The sequence below is a fragment of the Eptatretus burgeri genome, chromosome 5 (genome assembly GCF_056783735.1).
Source record: "Eptatretus burgeri isolate ZD-2024b chromosome 5, Ebu_testis_v1, whole genome shotgun sequence".
Taxonomy (NCBI): Eukaryota; Metazoa; Chordata; class Myxini; order Myxiniformes; family Myxinidae; genus Eptatretus; species Eptatretus burgeri.
In genome coordinates, this window is record NC_140965.1 from 3,895,032 (window position 1) to 3,911,928 (window position 16,897).

General features: G+C 44.7%; 1 protein-coding gene across 5 annotated transcripts in view; it reads right to left on the reverse strand.

Moving 5' to 3' along the window:
- DNTTIP1 (deoxynucleotidyltransferase terminal interacting protein 1) overlaps positions 1 to 16,897 on the reverse strand; it is a 46,062-nt gene that overhangs the window by 7,742 nt on the left and 21,423 nt on the right. For all 5 annotated transcript variants that reach the window (XM_085880431.1, XM_085880430.1, XM_085880432.1 and 2 more), the window contains 3 exons: positions 15,225 to 15,290; positions 10,161 to 10,222; positions 2,216 to 2,261 (listed from right to left, as the gene is read on the reverse strand). In XM_085880431.1, the coding sequence (XP_085736557.1) occupies positions 2,216 to 2,261; positions 10,161 to 10,222; positions 15,225 to 15,290 (174 nt within the window). The remainder of the gene's footprint in view (positions 1 to 2,215; positions 2,262 to 10,160; positions 10,223 to 15,224; positions 15,291 to 16,897) is intronic.

Below are 16,897 nucleotides of genomic sequence, written 5' to 3' on the forward strand. Positions count from 1 at the left end.
GAGGAGAGTTTGCTGTCAAACCTCGACTCAGATTCTACAACCGGTCCAGACAGCATCAGCCCACGTGTCCTCAAAGCCTGCTCTTCTGCTCTTGTTCACCCTCTCTCTGTTCTATTCACCCTCTCATTTGCTCAAGGTCATCTGCCATCTGCTTGGAAATCTGCTAACATCACTGCCCTACACAAAGAAGGTGCAAAACAGATCCCTATAACTACAGACCAATCAGCCTTCTCCCAATCATCAGCAAGGTTATGGAATCCATCATCGCTTCAGACATGAAATCCTTCCTCTTCTCCAACGGCTTGATTTCCCATCATCAATTTGGTTTCAGACCAGGTCACTCTACCCTGGATATGCTGCTTCTGCTCTCCCATCAATGGATGGAGGTCCTCAATGCCAGACAGGAAATCCGAGCCGTATCCCTGGATATAGCACGTGCTTTTGACACAGTCTGGAACCCTGTACTACTCACCAAACTCTCTTCCCATGGTATTCAAGGCCATCTCCACTCATGGCTCGCAGACTTCCTCTCCTGTCACAGTCAACGTGTGGCCCTAAATGGAGTTCTTTCATCCCCTCTTCCTGTCCAGGCTGGAGTTCCTCAAGGTAGTGTTCTGGGCCCTGTTCTTTTTCTGGTTTTCATCAATGATCTCTCCGACTCTGGAAAATCCTCTATATCTGTTTGCTGATGACTCCACCCTCTGCCGTACCATCGGTCATCCCTCAGACCAGCAAGCAGCAGCTTCTTCACTCACTGCAGATCTGGATAAAATCACAAACTGGTCCAACACGTGGAACATCTCTTTCAATCCGGATAAATCTCACACTCTCACTATGTCTCTTCGAAAGGACCGTTTAGAAAACCCACCCATCCACTTTCTCAACAATCCTCTGGAAGAAGTCCTTTCTTTCAAGCTTCTGGGTCTCACTATCTGCCATGACCTTTCCTGGGAAAGCCACATTTCAAACCTCGCCTCCAAAGCCAGTCGCCGACTGGGAATCCTCCATCGTGCAAAGTCCTTCCTCGGCCCTCCTGAGCTCCTTACCACTTACAAAGCTTTTGTCCGTAGCCTGATGAAGTACTGCTCTCCCCTCTGGGCTGGTGCTCCTGCCTCCCACCTTTCTCGGCTTCACGCTGTGGAAACCAGGGCATTTAGGATCATCGGCATCTCCCGCAATGAGGCTGAGTCTTTGGGCCTCTCACTCAATCACCGCAGGTTGGTCGGTGGTCTTTCTGTCTTCTACCGTCTCCTCTCCAGCCTTGCCCCCCCCCTGCTCTCACTGCGATCTGTCCCCACCACATTTCCTCAGGGCGCTCAAGGTCAGCCAACAACCCCCTTCTGGAAAAACTACCAAAATCACGAATCACTGCTCACCTTCACTCTTTCATTCCTCATTTTTCCCACCTTTGGAATAAACTCCCTCACTCTATTCTTTCCCATTCTTCCCTCCAGGCCTTCAAAACAGCTGTTCACCACCACCTCTTATCATCCCCCATCCAAATCCTCGATCTTTTCTACCCCCGATAATCCCCCCCAAGCCCACTTCCTTCAAATTCCCTGCTTTCCTTCCTGAAAGTCCCTGTAATGTCTTCTATTCCCCATGTTCCCTGTCCGATCCCTCCCTCCTCCACAGATCTCCTAATGTGTCTTTTCCCCACTGTTTTGTCCTTCCCACTCCCACCCCTCTTGTCTCATGCACCCTTGATGTGCGTTGTGTGTTAGCTCTCACACGGGCCTCGACAAGGTATACAAAAAAAAAATGGTCTACAAGGTCTTGAAGCAATGCATCATGAAACATGGCTTGCCACTGAATTGGTGCCACAACTGCAAACCTTATATCCCCTTTAAAGCTGTAGAGTCCAAGGCTCTTTATAGCATTCGCATCTGCTCTTCCTACCAGGCCTGAAAGTTTCCTGTCCATCGTAGCTTCATGGTCTCTCCCGTTTCTGTTTATGAGTTTTACTCCACCTGCTGAGACTGTACTCCCCTTTAACATGCAACCCCTCCCCTCAGGCTGCGGCACATCCATACATTGTTGTCCTGCCATTTCCCTTTTGCCCCATTTTGTTGTCCATTGACCCTTTGTTACCCCCATTGTTTCACTTCCAAGAGCCTTGATACATTTATATATAAAGATTCTACACCATTACTGCATTCTTTAGCCAATCTACGGCTTGTGGCTGTGTGCGCCACACTTGTCCGAATCGTATTACCTTGGGACCTTCTCTCTTCACTGGGTCTGAAGACTTGGGCTTGGATCTACAATAAAGAATGGGAGAAGGAAAAAGTAATTGTTCAAATAGCAAATTGCAGCCGCAGTATCTGCCGAGAGATACAACGTCGAAGGTTTATGAGCTCTTGCATGAGCTTCAACTTGTAAATGAAATAAATCCAGAAACGAAAGAGTTTAAAAGCAAGGCCTCGTGAAGTTATGGGTCTCCAGCAATAACGTAAGGGCACTTAGTAAGATATGGTGAGAGCTGAGAGATCTGTTTGTATCTTTTTAACGTATAGTTCACTATTATTTGCAAATAAAGTCGCATATCAACTTCATGGGACCAATTTTGATTAGAATGAAAACATCAGTATTGTGAATGTGTTCATTAAAGACGATTTAATCAACACAATTTCTTATTGTCCGAGAAAGGAAAATAAACTCAAACAAAATGCACGCTTTTAATACCACTTAAATGATTAATCGTTACAAGTCTGCTGAATATTACTCGCAAACTATGATATTTAACTCGATGTACACATTTATTCAAGTTGGCAGGACAGCCTAGACAAGAGGTATGCACACTCACCTCTGAGCCCTCTAGCCTGGGTTTGAATCCAGACCCAGCTATAAACTGTCATCCCGGTGTTTGACATGCAGGTCGATTAATCAATTCATCAATTCATCAACGTCCCTCGGATGGATGTTCAACTGGGTGTCCCGTCTGTTGGCTTTGGTTAGTGGTCGTCTAACAATCTCACTGTGTCTTTTACGAAGACACTATTCGGCTATTGTAGTAGGTGAGCTTCCTGCCCTGACTACCACTGACAAGGCAACAGCAAACCACCCAGTGTAATCCTTGCCAGGAGGCTGCTTTGGCATCACTGAATCTGCCTTTGGGCAGAGTACCAGAGTCAGTTACATGTTTACTTGCGGTGTTCATCAAAGTGCATGAGATCCACAATTGTGTGTATAATAAACATTTCATGTTTCATGTGATCGTTATTAGCCATTTTTCAAATTTTCATTTTAAATTTGAAAATTACAAAATGACTCCATTTTGATCAAATTTTAAAACAGCAGAATCTTCTATTCGTAAAGGGAGAATCGTCTGTCAGTGTGTGTGTGTGTGTGTGTGTGTGTGTGTGTGTGTGTGTGTGTGTGTGTGTGTGTGTGTGTGTGTGTGTGTGTGTGTGTGTGTGTGTGTGTGTGTGTGTGTGTGTGTCCATCATGTTTTATTCCAAAAGGTTACTGCTGTAGAACAATCATAAAAATGGTACCGTTGGAAAGCTAATAATTTATTTAGTTGGATCAAAAAATTTGTGCCTGTTGAATCATAAAAATGCTCGTTTTAAAAGCCTTATTTTCGAAGCAGAAGACGAAGCAGGACCTGGAGCTTTAATGTAGCGGTTCCAACGGTACATCAGCAGGAACTCTTTAGAATAAAGTGTGACGGACACGGAAGGAGCACACGAAATTATATATGGTGATACTTCTCGATGCAATTAAAACTAGAGTAATTTGAATGCGCGTAGTCGACGAGTATGCCTCCGCTCTCCCGCACAAACACTTGAGTATCGACATATTTGACCCTTGACCTTTATCATATCTGGCCCAAAATCTAATCAGTTAATTGCCCTGTCCAACTTTACCTTTGTACCAAGTTTGATAACACTCTGTCCAATATTTCTTGAGTTAGGGCGTAAACAGTAAAATTTCAGAGTTTGATCTTGACCTTTATCACATCTGGGCCGAAATATAATCACTTAATTGCCCTGTCTAACTTTACCTTTTCACCAAGTTTGATGAAATTCTGTCCAATATTTCTTGAGTTAGGGTGTAAACAGTAAAATTTCAGAGTTTGACCTTGACCTTTGATCCTTGACCTTTATCACATCTGAGCCAAAATATAATCACTTAATTGCCCTGTCAAACTTTACCTTTTCACCAAGTTTGATGAAATTCTACAATTTGCTTCTTGAGTTATCGCGAAAACGAATATCCGGACGGACGGACGGACAACCCGGAAACATAATGCCTCCGGCACCCTTGGTGCGGAGGCATAATAATAACCATAGCTGTGACAACAGGAGCAACAACAACGTGATATAAAAGATCCTTTGTTCTCGCATTTCACTTCATTTTACATCCTCAGTGAGAGTCACACATAGATATGCAATACGTTTGTGAGGTACTGGATTTTTTGGCCTTCGAGTCGATTTGGCAAATTTCCCCATTTTTCTTTCCTTCATGGAAGGAATACAACACAAAGTTGGAGTAGAACACAAAGCAAAATCAACTGAGGTCGTTAGCAAAACTGAAAGTCAGAACAATCGAGGTGTCAATTCCCCCCTACACTCACAACACGTCGCTAACTATGGTAGGTACTTCCAGGTACGTTATTCTACAAACAGCTCGGAAATCGGGTGTTATTGCATGAACCACTCGCTCAGGGTGACGAAGCACGGACCACTCGCTCAGGGTGACGGAGCACGGACCACTCGCTCAGGGTGACGGAGCACGGACCACTCGCTCAGGGTGACGGAGCACGGACCACTCGCTCAGGGTGACGGAGCACGGACCACTCGCTCAGGGCGACGGAGCACGGACCACTCTCTCAGGGCGACGGAGCACGGACCACTCGCTCAGGGCGACGGAGCACGGACCACTCGCTCAGGGCGACGGAGCACGGACCACTCGCTCAGGGCGACGGAGCACGGACCACTCGCTCAGGGCGACGGAGCACGGACCACTCGCTCAGGGCGACGGAGCACGGACCACTCGCTCAGGGCGACGGAGCACGGACCACTCGCTCAGGGCGACGGAGCACGGACCACTCGCTCAGGGCGACGGAGCACGGACCACTCGCTCAGGGCGACGGAGCACGGACCACTCGCTCAGGGCGACGGAGCACGAAGCACTCGCTCAGGGCGACGGAGCACGGACCACTCGCTCAGGGCGACGGAGCACGGACCACTCGCTCAGGGCGACGGAGCACGGACCACTCGCTCAGGGCGACGGAGCACGAAGCACTCGCTCAGGGCGACGGAGCACGAAGCACTCGCTCAGGGCGACGGAGCACGAAGCACTCGCTCAGGGTGACGGAGCACGAAGCACTCGCTCAGGGTGACGGAGCACGAAGCACTCGCTCAGGGTGACTGAGCACGAAGCACTCGCTCAGGGTGACTGAGCACGAAGCACTCGCTCAGGGTGACGGAGCACGAAGCACTCGCTCAGGGTGACGGAGCACGAAGCACTCGCTCAGGGTGACGGAGCACGAAGCACTCGCTCAGGGTGACGGAGCACGAAGCACTCGCTCAGGGTGACTGAGCACGAAGCACTCGCTCAGGGTGACGGAGCACGAAGCACTCGCTCAGGGTGACGGAGCACGAAGCACTCGCTCAGGGTGACGGAGCACGAAGCACTCGCTCAGGGTGACGGAGCACGAAGCACTCGCTCAGGGTGACGGAGCACGAAGCACTCGCTCAGGGTGACGGAGCACGAAGCACTCGCTCAGGGTGACGGAGCACGAAGCACTCGCTCAGGGTGACGGAGCACGAAGCACTCGCTCAGGGTGACGGAGCACGAAGCACTCGCTCAGGGTGACGGAGCACGAAGCACTCGCTCAGGGTGACGGAGCACGAAGCACTCGCTCAGGGTGACGGAGCACGAAGCACTCGCTCAGGGTGACGGAGCACGAAGCACTCGCTCAGGGTGACGGAGCACGAAGCACTCGCTCGGGATGACGGAGCACGAAGCACTCGCTCAGGGTGACGGAGCACGAAGCACTCGCTCAGGGTGACGTGGCACGGCAAAAGCATCCGCAGAGAGTGAACGGTTCACTCAGAATGACGTAGCGTGGTACCGCTATCGACAATAGGCGCTTGGCAAGTGGCTTAAACACTCATGCAAGCACTCCAATTTAATGGTTGATCAGGAACCGTTGGCAAGGCTGTCGATGTAAACCAAAAAGGATAGCTTTAACTTTAAAGCCCGTCTTCACCACACACACAGCAGAAAATAACAAAATTAATTTGTTCAAAAAATGACTTTATCCACAAAAGAGTTGCTGCTTAATGCAGAACAACCCTGGAGACATCACAAAGTTCAATCGTCTGTGAAATGAACATTGCAAAAAATCCGCCAGCTTGCCTGCTCATCTGTGCACACGTCACGTAGTACATTGGTTCATGGATCCGTGCAAACGTTGTAACTTTTTTGTGAAATGTCCGTTTTTCACCAGATTTCCTTTGACTCCCTGGAGAGCACATCACAAAACCTCCAAAAATATAGACACAGACCTGGCAGACGCCATGGATCGGCAGTCCCTCTGGGGGACAGGGTGCGAGGTCCAGCAGTGAATGCATGAAATCATACATTGCTCAATGAGGCTCGTTAATTTTGGCACGTTCCTAAATTTTTCGTTTACTCAATATAATTCTCCAAACAGCAGAAAAAGATGTTTAATGCTTTGGTAATTACACATTTTCTTGTGTATCTATGGAGGAGGAAGGAACACAGCCTTGCTTGCTTAAAGTAAATTGGTTTATCGGTTTAGTTATAAAACTCGTTAGTTATTTGAATTATCAGATTTCACTCCAGATTTTGACATTTATTTAGTCCGGACGATATCCGATCCTCAAAACTGAAATAATATTTCAATGATATACTTTAATTAGTCCATGAAAGAATATTAGTGGAAAGTCGTATCATATAATGCATGAAATCGCTCCACGCTCATAATTTGAAAACTATAGTACGAACAAAAGCGATGTACACAGCGATTCATAGCTATGATGAACAGGCATTCGATAACATGAGTGAGGAAAGTGAAGAAAAAAACCTTATCATTAAGAAATCGTTTCAGCCTGTTCCAAGTCAAGGCATGGTTGAGAAGGCCAAACAAAAGTGGCAAATTAAGACCCCAACGAGGAAACCGAGGATGCGCATTAAGGTGTCTGAGAATGCGCCTGATAAAGGATATAATTAAATAAGGTCGTTAATTATCTTCAATAGGGGTGTTTTCATTTACCCAAACACCCAATTATCACTCTGGCTCTTCCTTGGAGTTCCTTTCATCTGCAAACAAAGTTTCAGGCTGCTAGGTTTTATGGTTTTTGGAGTTATGAGAGGAGACACACACTTATTAGTATATATATTTTGTTGCAGTCGTACACCTTCCACAACATTCGCACTGCCAGTGGGTAAGGGTCAAAAATGTCCCCACATCCACCGTATTAATAAAGGCATGAATTGGTGTTTAAAAACACAAGACTGCAGTGAATCAGCCTGACAAGATGGGCTGAGAAAGCCGTCAAACAATTCACTCCTTGCACCTGGATCTCGTTCAGCGTATTGTGGGCACGATATCTATATATATATATATATATATATATATATATATATATATATATATATATATATATATATATATATATATATATATATATATATATATATATATATCAAATACAACCCGTCGCTTTGCTGATGGGGGTGCGAAGGGGAGAAGGTGGAGAAAGAAAGAGGGAGAGATGGGGAGGGGAGGGAGAGAGGGGAGGCAGAGAGGACGGAAGTTAGGGAATGGCGGGGAGAGGAGGGAGGGGAAGCGAGGAGTGGGTGAAGAAGGGGAAGCTAGGAAGGGGAGAAGAGCGAGAAAGGCGGGTGGAGGTGGGGAGAGAAAAGCCTCACAAAACATTGCTGTACAATGCGGGAGGGAAGGGTGCGAGGGAGAGAGAGAGAGAGACAGACAGACAGACAGACAGACAGACAGAGACAGCGAGAGTGTGACAGAAGTGTGGGAAGAGATGGAGGGGGTAGCGAAGATGGGACAGACAGACAGAGTGGGGGAGGGGGGAGGGAAAAAAAGAAAGAAAGATAGATAGGTGAGGGGTGGAGGTGGCGTTGGCAAAGAGAGTGATATGTTATGCTTAATGACCGAACACAAATAATAAAAAATAATCTCATGTCAGAACATCTGTACACACAATGACACAACAGAGTATATAAAGTAATCTGCTGGTACATCTGCAAAAACGTTGATGTCCTGGTTCCAGAAAATTTGTGGGAAAATTAACCAAAAGCATGGAGTGAAAACATGGAAGTACTGCTCATGTACGACCTAACGATCCCATCGAGCGTGAACGTCGAAAACACAGCGTTGCAACCAAATACACTTAGGTACAAAAAAGAGAGAAGAAGGCATTGCTAAGTGAGGTGTTAATACCGGTGATTTTTGGACTAAACAATGCAGAAATCAAGAAAATGACCAAATACCAAGACCTCAAGAATGAAGAGAAAAGATCCTGGAAGCTGAAGAATGCCAAAGTTGTACCAGTGATAGCTGGACCTCCGGGAATGATGACTAAGAACCTCAAAGATATTATAGAAACATCCCCGGGAATATTATTACAAATGATCTTCAGTTGGAAGCTGTCTGGGGTTCAGTAACGATCCTGAAGAGAGCCTTTCGGCACAAAACTTTAAGAACAGAAAACTTCACAACTTGGTCCATGAATTGTGACCCCTTACTGAAATGAAGGTGGATGATTTGAGCCCACCCTAGGATGACTCCATTCCACATTCTGAAACCCACATATGGAGATACCAAACAACAACACACACACACACACACACACACACACACACACACACACACACACACACACACACACACACACACACACACACACACACACACACACACACACACACACACACACACACACACACACTCTCTCACCCTTTTATTAGTATAAGATAGCGGACAAGATTGGGGTGGTTGGGAGTATACAATTTTTAAAGAGAAGAAGGCACATTCAATCAAAAAGTAACTAGATCTGCTCTGCTAATTTAAGTAATAAACAAGCAAGAGCAGACCCGGTCTCAGGCTGACACTGGGTCTGCTCTTGCTTGTTTATTTCTTAAGTTAGCAGTGTGTATGTATGTATGTATGTATGTATGTATGTATATTTGGAGTAAGCAAATGAAATGTTGAGTTGAGTACTATCTAAAGCTCAACTCCCATGAGATAGATGTCTGAGACCGCACTGAATGAGCATGGTGATCATCCCATTATGGAGGATATTGATGTGGAACCAACAATGCCAGAAAGGAGTTGGGCTATCGACACCTTGGCCAGGGCAAAAGTACCAGTTTATGACATGTTAAACTCCTCAACCTGATCCGCAACATCCATGTGACTATGTATTGCATGATTGTATATCGTTTGATGGCTTAATACCAGTTCAGATAGTTTTGAGTGAAGCAGGGTTGTTTCCTTGCTCCCCCGCTCTTTTGACAAACTTCCTTTTCTACACTCATCTATGCTTTTGATGCAGCCATTGAAGCGCACACACATAAGTTTTCAAAAACCAAAGTTGCTGCACAAGTAGTGGATATGTGGAAACGTGATTCACAGCAAAGGTGAGGTCAGATGTTCAAAATGTCCACCATTGGCCCACATACATGAACGGCATTGGCACGGTGTTTATACATTATTCTGATTCACCCTGTATTTTATATCAACAGATATTGGAACAAAAATAAAAGCAACACAAAACCGATCATTTACAGCTGTCTCGTACGCAAATCATCTTTTGAACCGTTCATTTTGTGTTGCATGAAAAACATAAATTTGATTACATTTGAAAACGAAATAAAACATACTGCACTAAATGTCTGTTTTCACATACCGTCAGGTGGCCCAGGCAAAAATGCTGCAGTTAGAATTATAGTATACGAGAGTTGTACTCTCATATACTACTCCAGTAGTCTGCAGAGATTTACTACAGGAAAGGAATGATATTTTTGCCTGGGATGGTACCACCCTGATGTTGAGCAAACTAAAGTTTTAAAGCTTGTTACTTGGAGTTTCTTTTCCATCATTGGGCTTTGGACGAAAACGCATTAATTTGAAAAACATTAGAGTTAAAGCTACTCACACAGATGTGTATGGAACTTTACGATCCGATGGCAAGACTTGTGCAGGCTGTTTTCTCTTCCTCTGTAAAAATAAAAAAATAATAAGAATAAATTAATTAGATAAAGTGAAGTAAGCAGCACTGGTTGAACCGCCTCAAAGAGCCACCTGACCTCGAAGATTAGTCCTACAAAATCATGCTGCTCTCAGAACTGTTCCATAAAACCCAAGCTTCCCCATGGGAAATCCAACAATGTATTCATAGGAAAACTAGAAAGGCACTAGGTGGAGCGCATACCTCCGCCACGTAAAGCCTGAACCATGAGAACATATCGGGCCCAACAACATTTTTGAAATATCATGCAATACAGTATTATATCGTTTTGGCCGTATCTCTCAATGGTGAAGAATCACTTTGAAAATTAAATAATTCTCGAATCCAGATCCGGATTCGGATCTTACATCAAAATTGAATCAATTCATCGTGGTCACACACCCAACATGTGCACCAAGTTTCATCCAAAACCGTCCACAACTTTTTTGAGATATCGTGCTATATATCGTTTTTGGCCCAATCTCTCTCAATGGTGAAGAATCACTTAAAAATTCGGGTAGTCGGATCCAGATCCGGATCTTCACCAAAATCTAATCAGTTCGTCTTTGTCACACACCGAACCTGTCCACAAAATTTCATATGGATCAATCAACAACTTGAGATATCCTGTACACAAACACACAAATGAAATTGCTCGTTGAGCAAGGAATTGCCGGAATAACTGTCATATCTCCATGATCTCTGAAAAAACAAAATCCTGGAAATCAATTTGGTTCTTACAAGTCGATAGTGCTACTGTCTAACGAGTTATCGCACTTAGTATGGTCATGATTATAACTTGGAAGTCAATCGGACTTGAAATGGCGTTTTTAACGCAATTTGAAATTTTTGACCCGACCCCCCCCGACATTCGACCCCCGACCGCAAAGAAGGGTGTTGGTGTGACACCCCAATGAGACATATGGTTGGGTGCAGAATTGGAAGATGCACATTTTGGATTTGGTTTGAAGTCGATACGACCATTTTAGCGGACGTTATTGCGAAAATAAGAATTTCCGTTTTTTGGTGACCTTGACCTTGACCTTTGACCTAGATTCACCAAAAACGACAAGTGTCTAAGTTGGACCATGGCTGACGTCTGTACCCAGTTTGGTCATGATCGCTGAAACAGTGTGGCTGCTACAGGGTAAACAAACACACAAACAAACAGACAGACACACAGAATGACACACACAACCGACCAACATAATTGCCGAAATCCGAAGGATTCCGGCAATTAACAAACAGAAAGGGGTGAAAACATAACCTCCTTCACCTTTGGTGGCCGAGGTAACTAGTCTGATGATTGTGCAACAAAACCCAAGCTAACCTCAGGCAGTGCCATCTTCGTAGCAGTCAAACTGCTCCGTGATACGTGCCACAAAATGTCTTGGGGATTCTGCCCCAGAAAACTAAAGCTGGTCAGTTCTTACACACACTCACATGCACACAAGTGCACACCTTGACTCCTCAGAGTAATTTACTCTTGAAGGCCGTCGTCTGTCTCTGACGCTGTCAAATTTAATTGGACACATCTCGTCTGGCCAGCAGTCCACCATAGATTTTACTGAATGCTCGGTTATCTATTCATCTCTGAACATAATGCTTGGCACTCATTTCTCAACACCATTTCCCACTTTGGAAGATTAATCCACATCTTCATGCCTCCAGCTACCCTACCAAACGTCCTCCTGTTGCTACAATGATTCACATGAGGCATTTGCCAGAAACCAGCTTGCCTTTTCCTCCTAGAACACCACTGATGGGAACCTACAGTCTCTCAATAATGCTCATAATGACTGAGTCTCTGTCTTCAGACATACCCAGAGATAAACCTCACGTCCATCTGATGGACCAGACTCACAGGCCTCTCGCCATTCATAAAATCAGGACGATGGATCCTAATGGCAGTTGGTTGTCTGTGGAACATGCAACTCATTTCCAGGATAGGATCACGATGAACACTAATCAGGCTTCGGCTGAGTGGCTTAACTCGATGAAGAAAAGTCATCATCATTAGCAGTCAGCTCGTTTTCGAGAATGACTCATCCCATGGAAAGTTCAGTTTGTCTGAAGGAAGCGTCGAGCACAAGCTTGCTCACTCATGGGAAATTAACCCAATGCATGAGGAGTGAGGACACACCTCTTCCACTTCCACAGTGATAGCACACAAATACTGGTGGCGAGTGATCTACTTGTGGTAATCCTCCAGCACATTTACGGTGACAGTTTATTTTGGCCTCTACCTCCAAGGAAAGTCCAAATGCCGCAGATGCAATGACAAACTTGTCAAGGACCTTCTACAGGTCACATATGGAAAGCGAAACCAAACCGATCAGTATCGATCAAGTCTTGTGAGCACATCTGACAAACCTTTACCTTTGCTTTGAGATGTCGTATGTTAAAAAGCCTGCCATCAGTGCGTGTTGTTCGGCACTTTCTTTAACATCACCATTGGTAACATCCAGCACAGCGGTCAGAAGGAGGGTACACAGCGTGGGAGCAAGGACACAGCCCTGATTCATGCCATGTTCAACCGGGAACGGATCAGTAGCCTCACAAGTCATCGAGTACCTGTGTTTGCATGCCAACATGGAAACCCTGCAATCGGGCCACAAACTCGTCCGGGCAACCATATTTCAATAAAAGACACCAAAAGTAAGCACGACTAACTGAATCAAATGCCTTGGAAAAATTATTGAAAAGGATGTAAATAGGCATGTACTGTTCAGCTGACTTTTCCTGAGGTTGGCATAGTGTGAAGATCATATCTATGGTGGTACGATCTGCACGGAATCCACACTGTGATCCAGGTAATAAGTCTTCAACCACAGTCTGGAGGTGCTCGAGCATGACCTTGCCGAGGATCTTACCAGCAACTGAGAGTGGAGACATACCATGGTAATTGCCGCAGTCCAGACAGTTACCCTTTATCTTACAGATGGTAACGATCAAAGCATCCTTAAAGTCTTGTGGAAATTCTCCACGTTCCCAAAAACATTGAAATATGTCGAGCAGTGCGCTGAGGAATATGTCATCACCACATTTGTAGACGTAAGCAGGGATTCCATCAAAACGAGCAGCCATATTATTTGTCATGCTAGCCACTGTGGTTTTAAGCTCACTCATAGTCGGCAAGGTGTTAAGCCCCCAGTGGATCGGCTTTTGAGGGATCGTCTCAAGGACAGCATCATCGACTGTAGAGGGTTGATTGAACAATAACGAACAGGTTTCTTTCAATCGCGCCCGAATATGTGGCTTACCTGACACAAGAACATTGCCATCAGAAGAGAGAACAGGGCAGTTAATCAATCGGCATGGGCCATACACACCCTTCAGAGACTGAAAGACGCACCGAGTCTCACCACGATCAGTTAGAGCTCAAATGTATTCGCTTTTTCAGCCCACAAGCCATCCTCCATGCATCCTAATTGCCGTTGGAGGTTCGCCTTTGATTGGACATGTCGACAATTGCAGCTGGAGAAGATGGGTTGATGAGTCGCACCTGGGAAAGCTGCACGAACAGCAGCAGGTAGTCCCTCAATCTCTGGATCACTGTCATTAAACCAGTCCGCATTTACTCGATGCGGATACCCAAGCGTTACTTCGACTGCAGTGTAAACAGCAGCGCGGAAAGATTCCCACACGTCATTTGATTCTTCTGCAGAAAAGTACAAGGTCACCAATTCCTCTCTTCTTCTATCCATCCTCGTGACTGAAAACTCCTTCCGGCATGTGAGCTTCCCTCCCAGCCTCCCACATGGTGGACACATCTCGAGCCACTCTTATTTTCTGCACTGCTACTAGACCTGACGTTATCAGTACCTTAATACTCAAGACACGTTCATCTGCTTAGTCGACTCCTCTTTCTTTGCCCCTTTTCAGGCAATTATTTAAGGATCGCCTTTCTGCATCATGGAAAATTGCCAATGTTACCCCAGTTCATAAAAGGATGTCAAAACTGGCTCTCAACTACATACTGAACAGATTTCTCCATATCACAAGCAAAGTAACGGAATCAACACTCATTCTTTCTTTAACTCTCTAATCTACATTCATCAGTTTGTCTTTCATGCAAGCACTTCCACTCTTGACATGCTGCTTGGGTCAAAATGTCTGGACGCCCTTAATTTCAAACAAGAAATCAGGCCATCAACATGGACATCTCCCAATAATTTGATTCTATCTAGCACCCTGTCTTGATTTTCAAATTAAAAGATAATGGTAAGAAGATTTTTTACTCGGAACTAGCTAGCAAATATCTTGTGCGTTTGCAAGCACAAAGTTGCTTATGATGGTATTCTCTCCCATGCTCTAATGTTAGAGACCAGCATCCATCAAGGAAACGTTCTTGAGACAAATCCTGTTCTTTATCAGCAACAAAGACCTCTCTGTTATCACCGGAAAATCAATTGGATCATTTTGTTGACTCCACTCTATGTGGGAAAATTCCAGTTGCAGCAGCATTCCCCTCCCTGTCATCCTTGAGAAAATAAGCCAACGATTCATCTATCTGGAACACGAGATCACGTCTCAAGGTCTGAGTCTCGCTCAAAAGAGGATGGTTTTTTTTGGCCTTGCAGTCCCTTACCATCTCAATTCAGATCTTTCTCATCCTGCACGCTGGGTTCTCTGCCAAACCCTTTCCCCTCCATTAACCTTTACCTTGTAAATTTACTGCTCACCTCCATCAATTAGGTCCCCCTATTCTCTTTCAGGTGGAATTGTCTTCCTAAGTTTGATGTCTCATGGTTTTCCCTCCAGGACATTAAGTCTGCTGCTCACCACCACCTCATGGTCTCTCCCATTTATATTCCTGAGCTTGGGTATACCCGTTTAGATCCTGACCCCATTTCACCTCCAACTTCCTCCATGCTCATCCTCCAGTTTCACTTTTCTCCCACTTTGTGTATGTTGACCCTTTACCCTCTGTTGTTCTGCTCTTCCAAGAGTCTTGCACCCTGTATTAAAAATTTTAAAATAAAAACTCACCCTGGGCTTGGGTGCAGGGCTTGGTGAGAAGAGTGGACTATTGTCATTGTTCATTTGTTTGAACCTCTGCCAAAAGCACAATCAGAGAAACATAATCATAACAGTCCTCAAGCAATGCTTTCACAAAAGGTCAAAGATTCATCAAGGTGCTGAGACTTTCATCGATGCGACATCTCAGGAATCAAAACTTAAATCAACGTTACATTTGCGACGTTTCTTTTGCTCGATGAGAAAAAATAAATATATATTCAAAAACGAGCGTTCATGCAACACCTTACACCGCACAGTCTTGAGGAAAAGGACATGGGAAGGGTCTCTTCAACTCTTGCTTTGTATTTCCGAACATGATCGACATCAACTTTGTTTGTGAACTTCAAATAGCAGGTGCAATGGCAACCATACGAAGCCGATGAGTCAAATGGAACAGTCTATTTCTGAACCTTTTGCAAATTCCACCCTCAAAGCATGTGGAAAATATAATTGGTAGAGACGGCGTAAATTTTTGCTCAAGTATTGCTAAACTGGAGGTTTTTGGAAGAACAAACGAGGCAATTTGTGGTGTACGATGCTCAAGTATACAATTCAATGAAATAAAATAAGAGTTTTAAAGGTTGTACAAAAAAATTTTTTTGTTTAAAGCATATATTTGGAAGTTTACCGCCGTTGATGCATCCTCTTTTACACCACCATATTTAACACGTTACACGAGTTATTCGTGCCTGCTATTTGTGTCCTCTACAATTTCCCGAAAAACATTAAGTTTCCAGTTTGGAACGATTTAAAATTTTGTTTGACTGCCAGACCACCACCACCAGGACAACACTCCGTACAATTTGCCAAATTTAGAGCCAAAGTACTGCTAACTGCAGGTTCGTGTTCCGATTCATGTTCTACAGCGTTCAAAGTATGAAACTGAATTGAAATGAAGTGGTTCCTCGATCACAGAAAGGCAGACAGACAGACAGATCCAACTGTTTAACCCCCACTTTGTGATATGTGTGCATGGGGGAAATAAATTTAACAAACATATTACTTCACAACCTTGAATCCAGCCCACAAGAGTATTCATGACACATGAAAGATATCCACATACATAATAGGTTCCTGTCCAAAAGTGGCCCCAAGTAGACAAATCACCAACATTAACCCAAATTAAGACTGCTAGTAATGGTTTTGACTTCTTTTTCTCATGTCATCCCGATCCACTTTAAATCTTACTCGTGATGGTATTGTCACCCTTTGGTTATACAACCCAGGTATAAATGTTTGCATCATTTCCACCGCTCGATAGACTTCAGGTTTAAATCCTACCGACTATTTAAATGTCCAAATTCATCTGTTATTGTAATTTGTGTAAAGCTCATCACGAGGTTCCCCGAATGTCCTTGCCCTGCATGTGATATACAACTATTAATGCCATGCCTATGGAGACCCCTCCAAGCAAGCGTCGTGTAGCGCTGTCACTTCAAAACTCAGAAATACGATACTCTGATAATTATAATAAGGAACTAGTAATCGGTGTCCCCGACCATATTGTGGAACGTTGACCGAGGCCCTCACTTTTCACTTTTATTCGTTTTTAATTCATTTTCTCTGCAACCGCTTGAGCAATCGACACAAATTTTTCAACATAGGAGCGCCGACCCATGGAGAATGTTTTACCAAAGTTGCAT